The sequence below is a fragment of the Prionailurus bengalensis genome, chromosome F2, assembly GCF_016509475.1.
Source record: "Prionailurus bengalensis isolate Pbe53 chromosome F2, Fcat_Pben_1.1_paternal_pri, whole genome shotgun sequence".
Classification (NCBI taxonomy): domain Eukaryota; kingdom Metazoa; phylum Chordata; class Mammalia; order Carnivora; family Felidae; genus Prionailurus; species Prionailurus bengalensis.
In genome coordinates, this window is record NC_057353.1 from 72,828,537 (window position 1) to 72,845,445 (window position 16,909).

Genomic DNA, 16,909 nt, shown 5'->3' on the forward strand with positions numbered 1-16,909 from the left:
GCTAAACGGAGCGTGGGGGTGGAGCGAGAGGGTGACGATGTCACAATGGGTAACGTCACCAATGCTCCCGGTGCCCCACCCACGTCATTCTCAAGAACACCATGAGGTCTGGCTGCTGATAATGCACTGCTGTGCCCTTTTTTGGATTTCCACGGGCATCAGGCTAGCAGGCTAGACTTCAGCTGAACCCACATCTTTGCAAGGTCTCTTCCTCAGCATTTTCTCAATGAATCACTTCCCTTCTCAGGCCTGGGCAGACAGATGGACAACGGTGCCCCACTTCAAGCTAGAAGATGGCAGGCGTGGGGGGAGGGGGTGGGGAAGGATCATTCCTGCCAAGCCTATTAATGTAAATTTAGTACAGCAAGAGTATCTCCTCCCATGTGATGTGTTCTTCAGACTCATGGAGCCTAAAAGAACAAAGTACTATCTGGATTATGCGTACGCTTATGTTTAGGTCTTGGTTGGACAAAATGCTAACTGATGGTTTTATCTCTGGCACTTTGAGCAGATGGAGAAATGTCCCCATCACTGCCCAGTCTCTGTGATGCCAGTGCCTGAGTAGCAGCGGCCTCCAAGTCCTGGTTTTGCCATTTGATGGTTGTTTGACATTGGGTTGGATTACCTAGCCTCACTGAGGCTTATGCTCTCGATCCCCCAGATGGAGAAACCCTGGTGTTTATCTCTTGTGAAAATTAAATTAGATAATACGTGTTTGTGTCTACACTACAGCCTGGAGTCCTGTAAGTGCAAACAATGGCTACTGCTACGGTGGACATGATGCTTTTACAAGAGTGGTGCCCACTGGTGATTGGAGGCTTCTGAGGCTGTGACTTACCTCATCGAAGTCAGCAATGATCTCATTCAACAGACGCAGGCATTCTACTCCCTGGTTATTCATCTCAGTCTGAGAGTAAAAGTCTGCAAACCCCGGGATGGAGGCGAACATCACCCCGACGGCATCATAAGATTGGGAATACAGCTCCTGGACAGGGAGACACATGGGGGGAGGGAGCCAGAAGGTCATCAGAGGTGAGGTTCTGCAGTGACGCTCCCCATGCACGCGTGCACTGGCACCCACAGAGAGTGCAGAGAACGGGGCTCTGGCACAGTCATGTCAAAACAGTAACCATGTGGATGGGACCGTTGACAATTCATAGTCTCCAGCTTTGGCTGCACCCAGAGGTCTGACTGCACATCCTTTGTTGCTGGCCAGCTTCCTTCTCTGTTCTCAGCAGCGAGTCCAAACCCTCACCACTGTCCCTAACTTCACACCCCACACGACTCCTCTTAAGAGATGATCTTGTCTCTTCTGTCGGGAAACTGAGGCTCTTGGCGGTGACCCAGCTCTGTTCCAGTATTTACACTCGTGTCTACATTCATATTTATTTCCATCCCTTTGGCTTCAACCCTAGACGATGTATTTTTCTTCTGTGGAAAGCCAACATTTCTACCTGATGTCTCGACAGCCCTCGCGTCTACCTTCTTCAGCAACTTCTTCCCGCGGTGATCCTTTTCCTTATTTCTTTTCTCCTCCACGACCTCCTCCTCTTCCTCCCCCCCTCCTGCAAATGTCCCCTGTTTGTAAAAGTACAACACACCCTGGAGCCCAAACACACCTGTGACCACCCACCTGTCTCTCTCCCTCCTCGTCCAAACTTCTCAAACTGGTTCTCTCCACCGCCTGTCCCCACCCCTGCGGTGTTCGCTCCGTGTCAGACTGCCAGCCAAAGTGGAAAGACTCGCCCCACAGATATCGCTTCATGTCTTCGAGGACGCCTCTGCGGGGTAGTGTGGTGACTGCTCCCAAGACCGTGCCTCTCGACCTTCCTTGTTTCACCGATGTCATACTTGCTGCCATTATGCCTGGCTCCCTCAAAGAGGCCTTTTTTGGGCTCACCTTCCATCTTAAACGTGGCTGATGGCTGTGGCTCCGTTCTGGACCCACTGCCAGGTCCAAAGTCTGTGCACTTACCTGGGCCACCTTGTTTACTCTCAATCTTTCTCCAACATTCAAGTGGGCAGCCTCTGAAGTCTTATCCTCAAGTCGGCTCCCCTTCTTGGGCTTCCAGCTGGGTTGTCCTCACACCCCTCACACTCTGCATGTTGAACCCAAATGCATCTTCTCTCCTCCCAAACCTGCTCCCTCCTCCTCTCAGTCGGTGGCACTAGTGTTGCTGAGTCATCAAAGTTTGAGATGCTCAGAGATGCTCGGAGATGTCCTGGCCCCTTCCTCTCCATCACATCTGGATTCAGTAACTGGCTAAGTGCTGCCGGCTTTCTCTTTATCTCAAACATTGTTTTCTGCCCCTCCTGCCGTTTGCTGTTCATCGGGCCCACCGGCTTTCCCGCCCACACTGGACTCCTTGACTCGTTTTGTCCCATCCAGAAGCATGTTCCACATCGTGGCCGGAGTGATCTTTTGTTTTTAAGTTTATTTATTTTGAGAGAGAGAGAGAGAGAGAGAGCGTGCGCGCACATGAGCGGGAAGGGATAGAGAGAGAGGGAGAGAGGATCCCAAGCAGGCTCTGCGAGATCAGTTTGGAGCCCGATGTAGGGCTTGATCTCATGAACCATGAAATCACGACCTGAGCTGGACACTTAATTGGCTGAGCCTCCTAGGCACACACCACCCCCCCGGGGTGATCTTTTAAAGACAGAATATTGGCCATGTCTCTTCCATTCTTAAAACCCTCCGATGGCCACACTGCCCTCAGGGCAAAGCTCAAACACAGCAGCATGACGTGTATTCATATACTCATGCCCTCACCTCCACCTTTCTCTTCCTTTTCATTGCCTGTGATTCCCTGCATCAGACCTCGTGTTCCAGAAACACCGAAGCATTGTATTCTTGGGTACACATGGCAAAAGATGCTGCAGGTGTCCTGACCTCTTCTCTTACAACCATCGGCTATGAGCCCTTGTGTTTCTTGGCGTGGAGCTTTTCTCTGACCACTAGAGGGCATTCTGCCCCCATTGGCATCGGGCTGATGGCTCCGGGAAATTCAGGCCCCCAGTACTGCTCTCAACCAGTGACTGATGGCAGTTGGCTTCTACTTCTCAGCTCCTTCAGCCCTTGGGCCAGATAGCTGTGAGATATGCTCTCTGCATTTCCTGGAATCCACAGGGGGATTGAGCTCCAGTCCCCTACAGAGGTAACTAGTCTGCTAATGCCTCGTTTATCACTTCTCTTCCCTTCCTTCCCACTCTCCTGCCTCCCAGGGTTTCCTGGGACCACCTCCAAGCCAATTACTTTCACCCAAATCCTTGTCTCAAGGTCTGCTTCTGGAAGAGCCGAAGACACAAACGCGCTTCTCACCCCTGGGAAGGGGATATGTCCTTCCTTCCTGCAGTTAGCCTCTCTCACCAGGCTAGCTCTTCTCCTCTGCCATCACTAGCCATGTGGATATCATGTCTTTTGGAAACCTTCTCAGACCCACAGATGGCGTCAGGAGGCTGAGCGCCGTGCTATATCCCTTGCTGTCTACATTATCACCTAATGTCTGTCTCTTCCTTTCGTGTGAGTTGCACAAGGCAAAGACCCTAGGCCATTCATCTTAGTGCGTTCAAATCATCCAGTTCATAGTTTCTGGATGCCTGGACTATAGCGTGTGCCGTCTATAGGGTCTGGTACAAGATAAAACACTCTAAATTGTTGGAAATCAATGCCGCCCGGTCTTGGCAGGAAACGTCAAAACTCACAAAGCACTTTCATAGGAGTTCAGTGATTTCATCCTTGGAATGATCCTGTGAAGGAGCCCCGATTCTTACTGCCACTTTACAGGTAAGGAAAACGAGAGAGAGGGGTCAAGCTATTGTTCTGGATTAACACCACTAGCCTTGGAAGACCCAGAGAAAGATAGTGTCCCTGATTCAACATCAGTCAAGCACGGATGAACCTGGATGAATGCCTTTGCCGGCCCTTGTCCCCAAGAGCACAGGCGGGAGTGACTGGCTGCAGGGGGTTGGGCTGGGCAGGGTGCGGGGAGCACAGACCGCAGCCCAGGAGCAGAGCAATGGCACGCAGCTTCCTATGGTGCCGCATTCCCCTTGGCCTTGAGCAGCGGAGTGATCCCTGAAAAGGAGCCCAACTCTGCTTGATGGGTCAGATAACCTGAGGAATCGAACTTACAGAACTGCATCCTCCAAAGGGCTGTGATTTGGAGAAGAAAAAATGTGTTTCTTACCTAGTACATTAGTTTGTTCAGGCTGCTCTAACAAAGCCCCACAGACCGGGTGGCTTAAACAATAAAAATTTCTCATCCCACGGTTCTGGAGGCTACAAGTCTAAGATCAAGGTGCTGGTCAGGGTCGGTTTCTCCTGAGGCCTCTCTCCTTGGCTTGTAGATGCCATCTTCTCCCTGTGCCCTCACACGGCCTTCCCTCTGTGTCTGTGTCCCAATCTCTTCCTCTTAGAAGGACGCAGTCACAGTGAATTAGGACCCGTCCTAACGGCTTCATGTGAACTTAATCTCCTCTTTAAAATTTCTATCTCTAAATAGAGTTGCATCCGGAAGGGCTGGGGGTTAAGACTTCGACATAGGAATTGTGGGAGACATAACTGAGCCCCTAACACTCATACTAACTATTTTCTGTTTAAAACAGAAAAGGGGAGACCCCAGCAGAGCCCTCTGAAACCCTTTCCATAGTTACACAGTTGGCCAGCTTGCCTCCCGCTTCCCCTAGGAGACGTAAATGCCGCTGTGATGTAAGGGCCGGTCACCAGAGGGCTCTTACCAATCATTCTCATGGATCCTAGCCCCTCCCACCCTCCAGCCTCCTCTTAGATTCAGCTCCCAGCCTCTGCCAACAACGAGAATGTTCCGATCGCTTATATAACACAAATAATGCTAATAATATCAGCTACAGCTACTGAGCCTTTACTGTGGGACAAGCGTGACACAGAATGCTCCACACACATCCTCTCACTGAATCCTCACTGCCCCAGGGTGTAGATGGGAGTTAAGATCCTGGTTTGTTTGTGAGGAAACTGAGGCACGTAGAGGTCAAGTAACTTATCCAAGACCCGCGGTTGTGAAGGCACAGAGTTGAGGGGCGCCTGGGTGGCTCAGTCAGTTGAACGTCCAGCTCTTGATTTCGGCTCAGGTCATGATCTCATGGTTTGTGGGTTTGAGCCCTGTGTCCGGATCCAGGCTGGCGGTGTGCAGCCTGCTTGGGATTCTCTCACTCCCTCGCTCTGCCCTTACCCATTTGTGCTCTCTCTCTCTCTCTCTCAAAATAAAATAAACTTAAAAAAAAAAAAAGACACAGAGCTGGAACTCACACCCAGGCAGTCGGACTCCAGAGCCCCCACTGTTGCTGCTACGAATGCTAACGTGAGTAAGCCAACACCAGGAGGGTAGCCATCACCACAATAAAACAGTAATAATCAGGATAATGCCTAAGGGAAATGTCACCAGAACTGGAAACCAGATCCGGTAAGTCCTTCTGAATGGATGGTTGATTTGATACAGGGTGGCTGTGGGAAGGGGTGTGGAGGGTCTCTGTAAACCTCAAGACATATGACTTGAGTTCAGATCTTGACTGGCCATCCTCTTGGAGGTTGGACGGGTGGGACTGGGGTGGCGGGAGGCTCACCCCTCTCTGCCAGATGCTCTCTGGTGAACACAGAGGCCAGGAGGAACCAAACCCAGGGCCCTGGGCTTTCAAGTGCACCATGTGGCCTCGAACCCATAGGGTGCACCAGGCTGGACGGACCACTTCACATCTTCTTACCCAATTTAATTCCCACATCAGCTCAGCGAGGTCCGTAGTATCTCCCGTTAATCAGATGAGGATATGTGCTCAGAGACGTTGGGTGAGCCGCCCTAGGTCACACAGCTGGTTAACAGCAGCGATGGAATTTGTGCTGTGGGGGGTTGGAGGGGCATGGAAAAGTTCCAGCCACCTGCCTACACCTTTAAAGACAGCCCCAGTGTTCAACCCGCCCCAGTCAGCTGCTTTGAGTATGCCATCTACTGCTTGCTGTCTGGGGCTCCAAGAAAGTGGCACTGATTGATGAATATAGAAAAGCTATTATTGTGCCACCCTCCTCTGGATTGAGGTACAGCTCTGGGCTTTCTAGAGGATTTTGAGCACATGCGCACCCCCTGCTCCACCTGGATATCAAGCTGAAGACTCAGCCAGCTCTTTATCCAGGGAACCTAGGCCTACTTCCTTCCAGGTCCTGTTTCTTATACCAAGTTAAGCCACCTCTCTGCAGGGGAGGAACAATGTCTGAGACCGGGTGACTTTATTAGTGTCTTCGGGTTACTGTGCAAACGTCACCACCTCCGAGAGACCCTCCAGGGCCAGCCCCACCCCCTTCATATAACTCTCTTCTCTTACTCAGCTGCTTCTGTCCTCGGAGAAGTGACCACTACCGGGCACCTCTGAATATACATTCACTCACGTTCATGTCTATAACACATGCTCCGTATCGGCAAGGACTTCGTCGTCTTGGTTCACTGTTTGAGCCCCAGGATCTGGAACGACACCTGGCATATGATGTCTCTCAGTAAATAACTTGCCGGGGCTCCTGGGTGGCTCAGTCGGTTAAGCGTCCGACTTAGTCGGGCTCAGGTCATGAACTTGGGGTTCGCGAGTTCGAGCCCCGCATGGGGCTCTGTGCTGACGGCTCGGAGCCTGGAGCCTGCTTCCGATTCTGTGTCTCCCTCTCTCTCTGTTCCTCCCCTGCTTGCACTCTGTCTCTCTCCCAAAAGTAAGGATTAAAAAAATTTTATTAAAAAAATACTTGCTAAATGAAGGTGTGAATGAGCGGGTGGGGCACTGGAATTACAAAGGAACAGAAAAAAATTGTAGGTGTGCTCCCAAAACGTGCCAAGCACCGTTGAGACGCTTTATGCATCAGAACTCACGTGAACAAGCGTTGTAGCTGTTAAGTTGGGACGTACTGTCACTTTGTCGGTGAGGGAAGTGAGGTCCAGAGGGGCTCATCACTTGCTCAGTTACTGAGGTCGTGAGAGGAGGAGCTGGGGTTGAACGTCCAGCGTCAGGCTGTTGAGGGCAAGCACACAGCCCTTCCACACTGACCCCCCCCCCTAGCGCCAGGCTACGCGGGGCACTTGATGTGTTCTCACTCAGCTTCGTTCTCACGCTAAAGTCAGCAAGATTGGGACTGTTTCCTCAAAAATTGGATGAAAAAGTGGACTCAGAGAGGTTGGGTGAGCTGCCCGAGGTCACACAGCTGCTGAGTGCCAGAGACTGACTTCCCAGCGTCTGAGACACCCGCTCTTGCTAGTGTCCTTTCAGTAGCGAGCTGCAACAAGCGGGTGTGTTTCCCGGGACCCCGCAGTAGCCTGCCTGGCACTGAGGACCCAGCCCAGGTGGCCTCATCTGTGACAAAGTCCCCGCCCCGGGGAGGTGAGCACTGTCCTACGTCAAAGTCCAGCAGAGTCCAGCCTCTGCTGAGGCTGCCAGAACCTCTGTGGGGGGACAGAGCCGGAACCGACTCGACAGGACGTTCCCGGGGGCAAGGCTCTGTCCACGGCCCTGTGGCCGGTTGGTTTGAGTCCCTGCTTGTCACTGCCGCTCCTTCTCTCCCACTCATGCCCTAGAAACAACTTGGGACAAAACACCAGATTTAGCTTTGAAGTCACACAGGCCTGGGGGTGAATTCAAGCTTGCTACTCACTAGCTCTGAGCGAGCCTCAGTTTGTTCATCTGCGAAATGGGGATAATCATTATCTTTTTTACCACTCACACCCGGAAGCCCTGCGGCGGCCTCGTGAAAGCTGGGACCCAAACGCACGTCCAAACCCCAATCAGCTTTTCGGAAGTCTGTATCGTAGTTCAGATTTGCAGCAAGAAGAGAAGCTAAAATTATGTCCCACAATAACAAGATACTGGCAGTTCCTGCAGGTCACAGAAGTCCTACCTGTGTCACACACACACACACACACACACACCATAGTCGTGCCAACCCCCCAGAGACAGCATGGGCTGCCCCACGGCTGGGGCAGCGCAGCACAGAGGGAAGAAATCCCAGGGGTTGGGTTTGAGTCATGGCTTTGCTTCCATAAGATGAGGCAGGGCATGACCTCACTGAGCCCCAGTTTCTTCGTTGCTAACGCGGGGTGACAGACTCTCCCCTTAAGAATGTAAAGACAAGGGAAGGTCATTTACATCAATTGCCTATATCGGAACCTGGCCCGCGGCAGGTGTTCGGGAAACGGTCCGTCACCACAGCGTGAACGTTCTCTAGGCGATGTAAAATCTGAAGCCTTGGTCAAGGGTGAACTATTTAAACATTGAAAACTTCAAAGAAGGGTGACGACGTTTTATTGAAAACGGCTTATATGATTGAGCCCCAAACCTGTCATTTGTTTTGCTCGGTGGAAGTGTGGCCTGGACCCCAGCTGCTGACCGGGGGTCTCAGCATCTCTGGTTGGCTTCCTTCCTGTCGGGATACAGCCAGTGAATTCTCGCTCCTCCCACCTGCTCCTCTGTTACCCCATTGATTCGCTGTCTTCACGGAAAGGCGGCTTTCTTTTCATTTCTCTTCTGGTTTTCCCTCCGAGGGCTCCAGCGTGTTCGCTGCTCCTGCCGGTGGTCATAGCAGGCGCACATCTGCGTTCTCTCTGCTTCCCTTGGCTTTGTCGAGAAGCTCTTGCGACAAAGCCCCTGACCTTAGGCGGCCCAGAGAAAGCCAGGCCTGAAGCCGATTCCAGAGAGCTTCATCTGTTGATTGAGGAGGGTGGGCGGTGCTTTGACGTGCATCCGGGAGATCTCCGGGGCCCAGGCTCATCAAGACTATTCAAGCAGCAGTGTACTAACCCCCTTTACTTCTCTTCCGCTGGTCTTGTTGCGGTGACTTGGATGGGGAATGGACCCTCGGGATCTCTCCTAGTCCTATCCTCAGGCAAGGGTCACAAACTCAAACGTCTTCAGCACATCAGCAGGTGACATCAGTGGTAACATCTTACCCCCAGAGAGGGAGACACCGGAGGGTCCACTCCATGCACACACATCAACATGTGCACAGACGTACGTAAAACTTAAATTTCAACCCAGTCTCGCAACGGTGATCTCATTATGTCCATCTTACAGGTGAGACGCCCGAGGTCGGGGAGGCCAGGCGCAAACCTCACGGGCGCTAGGCAGCCTGGGTAGCCTGGCACTCTGGGGGTGGTAGCATGGTCTCCGTTCTCGTGTGCTGACGTGAGGACAGCAGAACTGTCCCGGAGCCCAGGGCCAGTGTGCCCACCACCACCCTCCCTCGCGGCCGGACAAGCCCGGGCTCACCTCGTTGTCTCGGTCTTTCTCCAGGAAGTGGCGGGCCACGTGGCTGGGTAGAATGTTCCGGAGCATGTTCTCATTGTGCTCCCTGAGCTCCTTCATCTCGTTGATCTCCTCTTTGGCCTGCACTCGCCAAAGGAAGTCCAGGCGGGCCGTGTACTCCAGCTGCCGGGCACGAGAGAGAAAGAGAAGGGAAACAGGTGAGCTCTCGGGGTACGGGCTCGGGGACGCAGCGTGGGACGCGGAGAAGGCTTCTCTGGAACCCATCACACACAAGACAGAGCCTGAGCCGAACGGTTCTGAGGGGCATTCTGCAATGCCAAGGGATCAGAGGGTGATCAGACTCCACGGGGCTGTGCACCTCCCCTTGCTACCATTAAGGTACCCGTGACTTTGCGACTGTGTGATTCACTGAGGATGCCTCGGTCGTCTACTAGATTGCAGGTGCTAGGAGGTCAGGGGTCCTCGTACCCGCTCAACGATATCCTCACCATGTAGCAACATGCCCTGTGCAGGACAGATGCTCTGTCAGTGTTGCTGACCCCACGAATCGGTTCCGATAACACAACCAGCCAACACTTAGATGGGGCTTCCCTATGTGCCGGGGACTGTTCTGAGCAACATACATCTGTTCACTCCTTTCACGACACGGCGGCCTCGACAGCGAGGTCATCGGGATCCATCCTCATTCTGCAGATGAGTCAGTTAAAGCAAACGGGGTTTAGAGGGACTTGACCAGAGTTGCACCCAAGTTAGTGGGGAAGCCCGGGTTGGAGCTAACTCCAGAGTCCACCTCCAGAATCTGAGCTCCTCATCACTAGACAAGAGAAGGGATGAGTGAGGTGACAGTGGAAGGATCATGCATTGAGCTGGGACACAGAGGTGGCTTGGCTTAGAGTCCCGGTGCCACACTTAAACACTGTAACCTGAACTCGTGACTCCGTTCACGGATTCCTCGTCTTTAAAGTTGGGACGAATACTGCTGACCACGCAGGGCTGGCAGCAGAATTATTCAGCAAGTTGCAGAGAAGGCACGTGGCTCACAGTAGGTTCTCAACGCACATCATTAGCTCCTTTTTGTCGCAGTGTCCCTGCACTGGAAGGTGGACACCTTCTTTTCTGGAAGACTCTCACACACCGTATTTACCACAGCTTCGGGGATGCCATTTATTTCCAAGTCTCTACCTGTAGAAATGAGCCCTATGATGCCTGCTCAAACACGTGCCCTGCATTCAAGGGCTTGAAACATCCAGCTAGTTTCTCTCCTTTGTCTTACGTGAAAGTCTCAGTAGATGGTAAAAATATGGAAAGACAGAGGCACAAGATTATTCCTTCAGCAGAATTTGTAACGGCAAAAGCTGGAAACAACCCAAGTGCTCATTTTGTTGCTTGAATAAACTTTTGTGTACGGCTATGAAAAAAAAAAAAAGGAAGGCTGGGGCACCTGGGTGGCTCAGTCGGTTAAACGTCTGACTCTTGATCTCGGCTCAGGTCATGATCTCACAATCCCTGAGTTTGAGCCCCGCATTGGATTCTGTGCGATGGCATAGAGCCTGCTTGGAATTCTGTCTCTCCCTCTCTCTGCCCCTCCCCGACTCCTGCTCTCTCTCTCAATAAATAAATAAGCTTATAAAAAAAAAAGGAAGACTGTTTCTCTATACTCTGATGGATTAGTCTCCAACATGGAGAAAAGCGTGTATAGTATGTCACCATTGATCTAAAAATGGGAGCATCTACTTCTCCACGCGCACACACACACACACACACACATGTATTTTTCTTTATTTATGGGAAAATTGAGGAATAAAAAATAAAATACAAAAACTCATTACCAATGAGATGAGAAAGGGAGGGAGTAGAGTGAGAAATAAGGAACGAATTTAAAGTTTTAAAATTATATCCTTTTTTATACACCTGGCCGTTGTTGAATCATGGAAACATTTTACTTAATTATACAACGAAAGAGATGTTTAAAAAGACTCCGTAAGAATAAACAAACAAACAAACAAACAAACAAGCAAATGAACCTACATGTGTAAGCACACTGGGAGCAGATACTCCAAATGTCTTTCACACAATAATTTGATGACACATTTGGAGAGGGAGATACTCTGAGCGTAAAAAGAACTCAAAAGGAATCTTAAAACTGTTTACAGCAATCATTTTGTAGGTGGTAGTGTCTGTATATTACCGTTAGACCACTGCATGTGAATTGCAGGGTATAGCAAATGGGTAATTAATTGCATTGGTGTCACTGACAACTGGCCTTTCTGGGAAGGGAAAAAGGAGATGGAGATACAAAATGGATGGGTCTAAGCCAAAAGCCTGTAAATATCACCGTGAACTCATGGTACTTCCTAGTTTTGCCCACTGGAAAAAAAAAAAAGCCTAGAAATAATGAAAATCTAGAGAAATGGGCCTTCCTGTCGTGGTTTCCAAATATCGATTCCTACAAAAATGACCTAGCACTCTTGGCAGAAATGCCTAAAGTTTAGGGCAGAAAATGTGCAAGCCTGGAACATCTTTCAGATCAGAAAGTAGGTAGACCCCCGGAGACTATGGGCCTTATGTGACTAGGTTCCCACGTGTCAAAGATGTGACAAATGAGCTTTTTCAAAAAAAAATTTTTCATGTTTATTTTTGAGAGAGAGAGAGAGAGAGAGAGCAAGGGAGAAAGAGAGAGGAAGAGAGGGAAGGAGACACAGAATCTGAGGCAGGCTCCAGGCTCTGGGCTGTCAGCACAGAGCCGGATGCAGGGCTTGAATCCACAAACCACGAGATCGTGACCTGAGCTGAAGTGAGACGCTTACCCGACGGAGCCACCCAGGCACCCCTGATTGAGCTTTAATAAGAATGATGATTGCCGTGGATTGCAACACAGGAAATGTGGCAGAATGCATCAGTTCACAATGACGCTTAGGACACAAGACCTCACTGATCATCTCTGGATGGTGTTTGGGAACAGACTGGGAAACTTACAGGGAAGGCATTTATAGGGAAAGAATTAAGCATTTACCCTACTTTTGCTTTATGAGCTGTACTTGGAGGAGAAGGTTCTCCTTCAAATTGTATTCCAGTCAATGAATTACGGAGTATTGACAGAATTGAGATATCACCACCTATAAAATAAGTGAACAGAGGCTATTCTTGTCAATAGCTGCTAGCAGACAAAAAGATAAGCAGGTATTATGTGCCTGTTAACAGTTATTCACAAAACCAACCAATAATATAGTTTTGCTGAAAAAAACTGAACCTAAGTCTGGCCGTTTCTAAACGTAACTACCAATAAAGAAAAAACAGGGGCGCCTGGGTGGCTCAGTCAGTTAAGCATGTGCCTTTGGCTCAGGTCATGATCTCATGGTGTGTGGGTTCGAGCCCCACGTTGGGCTCTGTGTTGACAGCTCAGAGCCTGGAGCCTGCTTGGGATTCTGTCTCCCTCTCTCTCTGCCCCTCCCCCACTGGCACTCTGTCTCTCTCAAAAATCAACAAACATTAAAAAAATTTTTAAAAATTAAATTAAAAAAGGCTTAAGAGACATACCAACCCATGGCAATATGTGCATTTTATCTGCATTCCAATTTAAATAAACAAACTTAAAAATATAATTATAAACCAATTAAGAAACTGAAACACTGCCTAGAGGTTTTGACGATGTTAAAGAAGCACCACTTTCCTTTTTAAAGTGTTTAATAGCATTGTGATGAGGTTAACATTCTCTTATCTTTTGGGCGCATATTGAAGCATTTACAGATGAAACAGCAGGACATCTAGAATTTGCCTCAAAGTGATTGGGAAGGAGACATGAGCAAAATCAATAGGGAGATAAGTGGGAAAAGACACATGAGTTAATGACTGTCGAAGCTCTGAGCTCATTATACGTTCCATGAACTTTTGTAGATGTTTGAAATTTTCCAGAAAAAAAGGAAAAAAAGAGGGGAGACCGCAGATCGCACCAAAGAATGCTGGTCTCGACTGTTCTGCTGTGTGACCTTGGGAAAGTCATTCTACTTCTTGTATTTTGGTTCCCCTTCTAAAAAATGAGGAGAGTCATCCCCATCATATCTAGTTCAAGAGGCACGGATTATTATATGGATCTATGACCCGGGCCAAATCACACGAGGCGTGCAAAAGAATTTGGAAATGCCTCAAATGCAGATCGGGAAGGTACTACCGCCACAATTCAAGGCAGCAGTGGATAAGGTCTGATCAAAGCTGTGCTTTCACTTTTTCCCCCTCAGATTCAAGAGCATCAAATTTTAATCTGTCGCATCGCAGGACAGAATTTTCTTATCCAAATGAAATGTTTTGTCATTCTCCTTAAAAATGCATGCTTGGTTGAAGCAGCAGATACTTTTGTATTTCTCTTCTGTCTGAAAACCTTTCATCTGGTTGAATTCAACTCAGAAACACAGGGAGGGGAGTCTGGAGCACTGGAGTCCATTTCAGCAAGGATTTTCCAGTTACAAGCAAGAACACACCTCGCATTGGTGACCGCTGGCCACGGCGTTGAAGGCATGTCCATAAAGAGACTCTCTAATCCGGGGTGCTGGGGTGGCTCAGTCGGTTAAGCGTCCGACTTCGGCTCAGGTCATGATCTCGCGGTTTGTGAGTTCTAGCCCCGCGTCCGGCTCTGTGCTGACAGCTCAGAGCCTGGAGCCTGCTTCAGATTCTGTGTCTCCCTCTCTCTCTGCCCCTCCCCGGCTCATGCTCTGTCTCTGTCTCTCTCAAAATTAAATAAACATTAAAAAAATTTTTTTAAAAAACACTCTTAAGTACAGCTCTGTCTCTTGAGAAAGCAGGTCTCATGCAGGCAGGCATCACCTATTATGAAATTTCTTTTCCAGTTTACTAAAGATCTAGTGGGTAGTGCCCCTACTGTGTGCAAGGTGCTGGGCATACAAAGATGGGTGAAACTCACTCTCTGCCTTTGATTTGCTCTCGGCTCAGTGGTGGAGGAAGAAGAACGAAAGACAGAGGAATGTCTTAAGAAAAGAGATCAGGGGCGCCTGGGTGGCACAGTCGGTTAAGAGTCCGACTTCAGCCAGGTCACGATCTCGCGGTCCGTGAGTTCGAGCCCCGCGTCGGGCTCTGGGCTGATGGCTCGGAGCCTGGAGCTTGTTTCCGATTCTGTGTCTCCCTCTCTCTCTGCCCCTCTCCCATTCATGCTCTGTCTCTCTCTGTCCCAAAAATAAATAAACGTTGAAAAAAAAAAAAAAAGAGATCATGTGCTGTTAAGTAATACTACCCAAAGCTATCTACACATCCAATGCAATCCCAATCAACATTGCACCAGCATTCTTCTCAAAGCTAGAACAAGCAATCCTAAAATTTGTATGGAACCATGAAAGACCCCGAATAGCCAAAGTAATTTTGAAGAAGAAGACCAAAGTGGGAGGCATCACAGTCCCAGACTTTAGCCTCTACTACAAAGCTGTCATCATCAAGACAGCATGGTATTGGCGCAAAAACAGACACATAGACCGATGGAATCGAATAGTGACTCCAGAATTGGACGCACAAAAGTATGGCCAACTAATCTTTGACAAAGCAGGAAAGGATATCCAATGGAAAAAAGACAGTCTCTTTAACAAATGGTGCTGGGAGAACTGGACAGCAACATGCAGAAGGATGAAACTAGACCACTTTCTTACACCATTCACAAAAATAAACTCACAATAGATAAAGGACCTGAATGTGAGACAGGAAACCATCAAAACCCTAGAGGAGAAAGCAGGAAAAAACCTCTCTGCCCTCAGCTGCAGCAATTTCTTACTGGACACATCTCCAAAGGCAAGGGAATTAAAAGCAAAAATGAACTATTGGGACCTCATGAAGATTAAAAGCTTCTGCACAGCAAAGGAAACAATCAACAAGACTAAAAGGCAATCAACGGAATGGGAAAAGATTTTTGCAAATGACATATCGGACAAAGGGCTAGTATCCAAAATCTATAAAGAACTCACCAAACTCGGCACCCAAAAAACAAATAATCCAGGGAAGAAATGGGCAGAAAACATGAATAGACACTTCTCTAAAGAAGACATCCAGATGGCCAACAGGCACATGAAAAGATGCTCAATGTCGCTCCTCATCAGGGAAATACAAATCAAAACCACACTCAGATATCACCTCATGCCAGTCAGAGTGGCCAAAATGAACAAATCAGGAGACTGTAGATGCTGGAGAGGATGTGGAGAAACGGGAACCCTCTTGCACTGTTGGTGGCAATGCAAACTGGTGCAGCCGCTCTGGAACAGTGTGGAGGTTCCTCAAAATATTAAAAACAGATCTACCCTGTGACCCAGCAATAGCACTGCTAGGAATTTACCCAAGGGATACAGGAGTACTGATGCAGAGGGGCACTTGTACCCCAATGTTTGTAGCAGCACTCTCAACAATAGCCAAATTATGGAAAGAGCCTAAATGTCCATCAACTGATGAATGGATAAAGAAATTGTGGTTTATATACATAATGGAATACTACGTGGCAATGAGAAAGAATGAAATCTGGCCCTTTGTAGCAACATGGATAGAACTGGAGAGTGTGATGCTAAGTGAAATAAGTCATACAGAGAGAGACAGATACCATATGTTTTCACTCTTAGGTGGATCCTGAGACACTTAACAGAAGACCATGGGGGAGGGGAAGGAAAAAAAAGAGGTTAGAGAGGGAGGGAGCCAAACCATAAGAGACTCTTAAATACTGAGAATAAACTGAGGGTTGATGGGGGTGGGGAGGAGGGGAAAGTGGGTGATGGGCACGGAGGAGGGCACCTGCTGGAATGAGCTCTGGGTGTTGTATGGAAACCAATCTGACAATACATTTCCTATTGGAAAAAAAATGAACACCGTGGTTTGAGCAGACCTGGGCGGCGAGCAGGAAAAACATGTGGGAGGCATGGGCGGTGAGTTTTTAAGAAGGAAAATTCTTCAGCATTTGCTTAAGAAACGTCAGTGGACTTGGAAATGCCATCTCTCTCTGGAGTGTTACCAAAGCACGAGAGAACTGGTTCTACGAGAAGAGTACTCGAGAACGAACACATACCGTTCATCAGCCTTGGGCCAGGCTCTTAGCACATCATGATGGCTAACACTGGCCCCGCTCTCACCTTGGCCCAGGCGGTTCCAGGCACTTCCTACGTTTCATCACACAACTCAGCAAGGTCGGCACTTTAGTCCCATTTCGCTGGTGAGGTCATCCTGTTCATTTTACAGGTTAAGCACGGGCAGCTCTAGGGGCTTGAATTTCTCCATGTCACCCATCCTCCAGTGACACTGCTGAGATTCAAATTTAAGAATATTTGGTTCCCATGAAGGCACCCAGGCGGCTCTGTCAGTTGCATGTACGACTCTTGGTTTCAGCTCAGGTCATTCTCTCACGGGTTTGTTGGATGGAGCCCCTCATGGGGCTCTGGCGCTGATGGCGTGGAGCCCGCTTGGGAGTCTCTCTCTCTCCCTGTCTCTCTGCCCCCCTCTCTCTCTGTCTCAAAATAAAAGAGTAAAAAACATCGAACAAAGAAGAAGATTTTGTTCTGACGCTTGGGTCTTCCCTTCGAAGCCACACCGTCCCAGTGCCTGTCTTTATCTGACCGGGAGGTGACTGGAGACCTTATTAACCTCTGTCTCTGTGCATAGACTACACATGGTTCCT

The 16,909-nt window shown here is 49.2% G+C and overlaps 1 protein-coding gene across 3 annotated transcripts in view; it reads right to left on the bottom strand.

Moving 5' to 3' along the window:
* The window catches only part of ADCY8 (adenylate cyclase 8), a 220,960-nt gene that overhangs the window by 9,969 nt on the left and 194,082 nt on the right, over positions 1–16,909 (bottom strand). For all 3 annotated transcript variants that reach the window (XM_043601776.1, XM_043601775.1, XM_043601774.1), the window contains 2 exons: positions 9,265–9,423; positions 839–985 (listed from right to left, as the gene is read on the bottom strand). In XM_043601776.1, the coding sequence (XP_043457711.1) occupies positions 839–985; positions 9,265–9,423 (306 nt within the window). The remainder of the gene's footprint in view (positions 1–838; positions 986–9,264; positions 9,424–16,909) is intronic.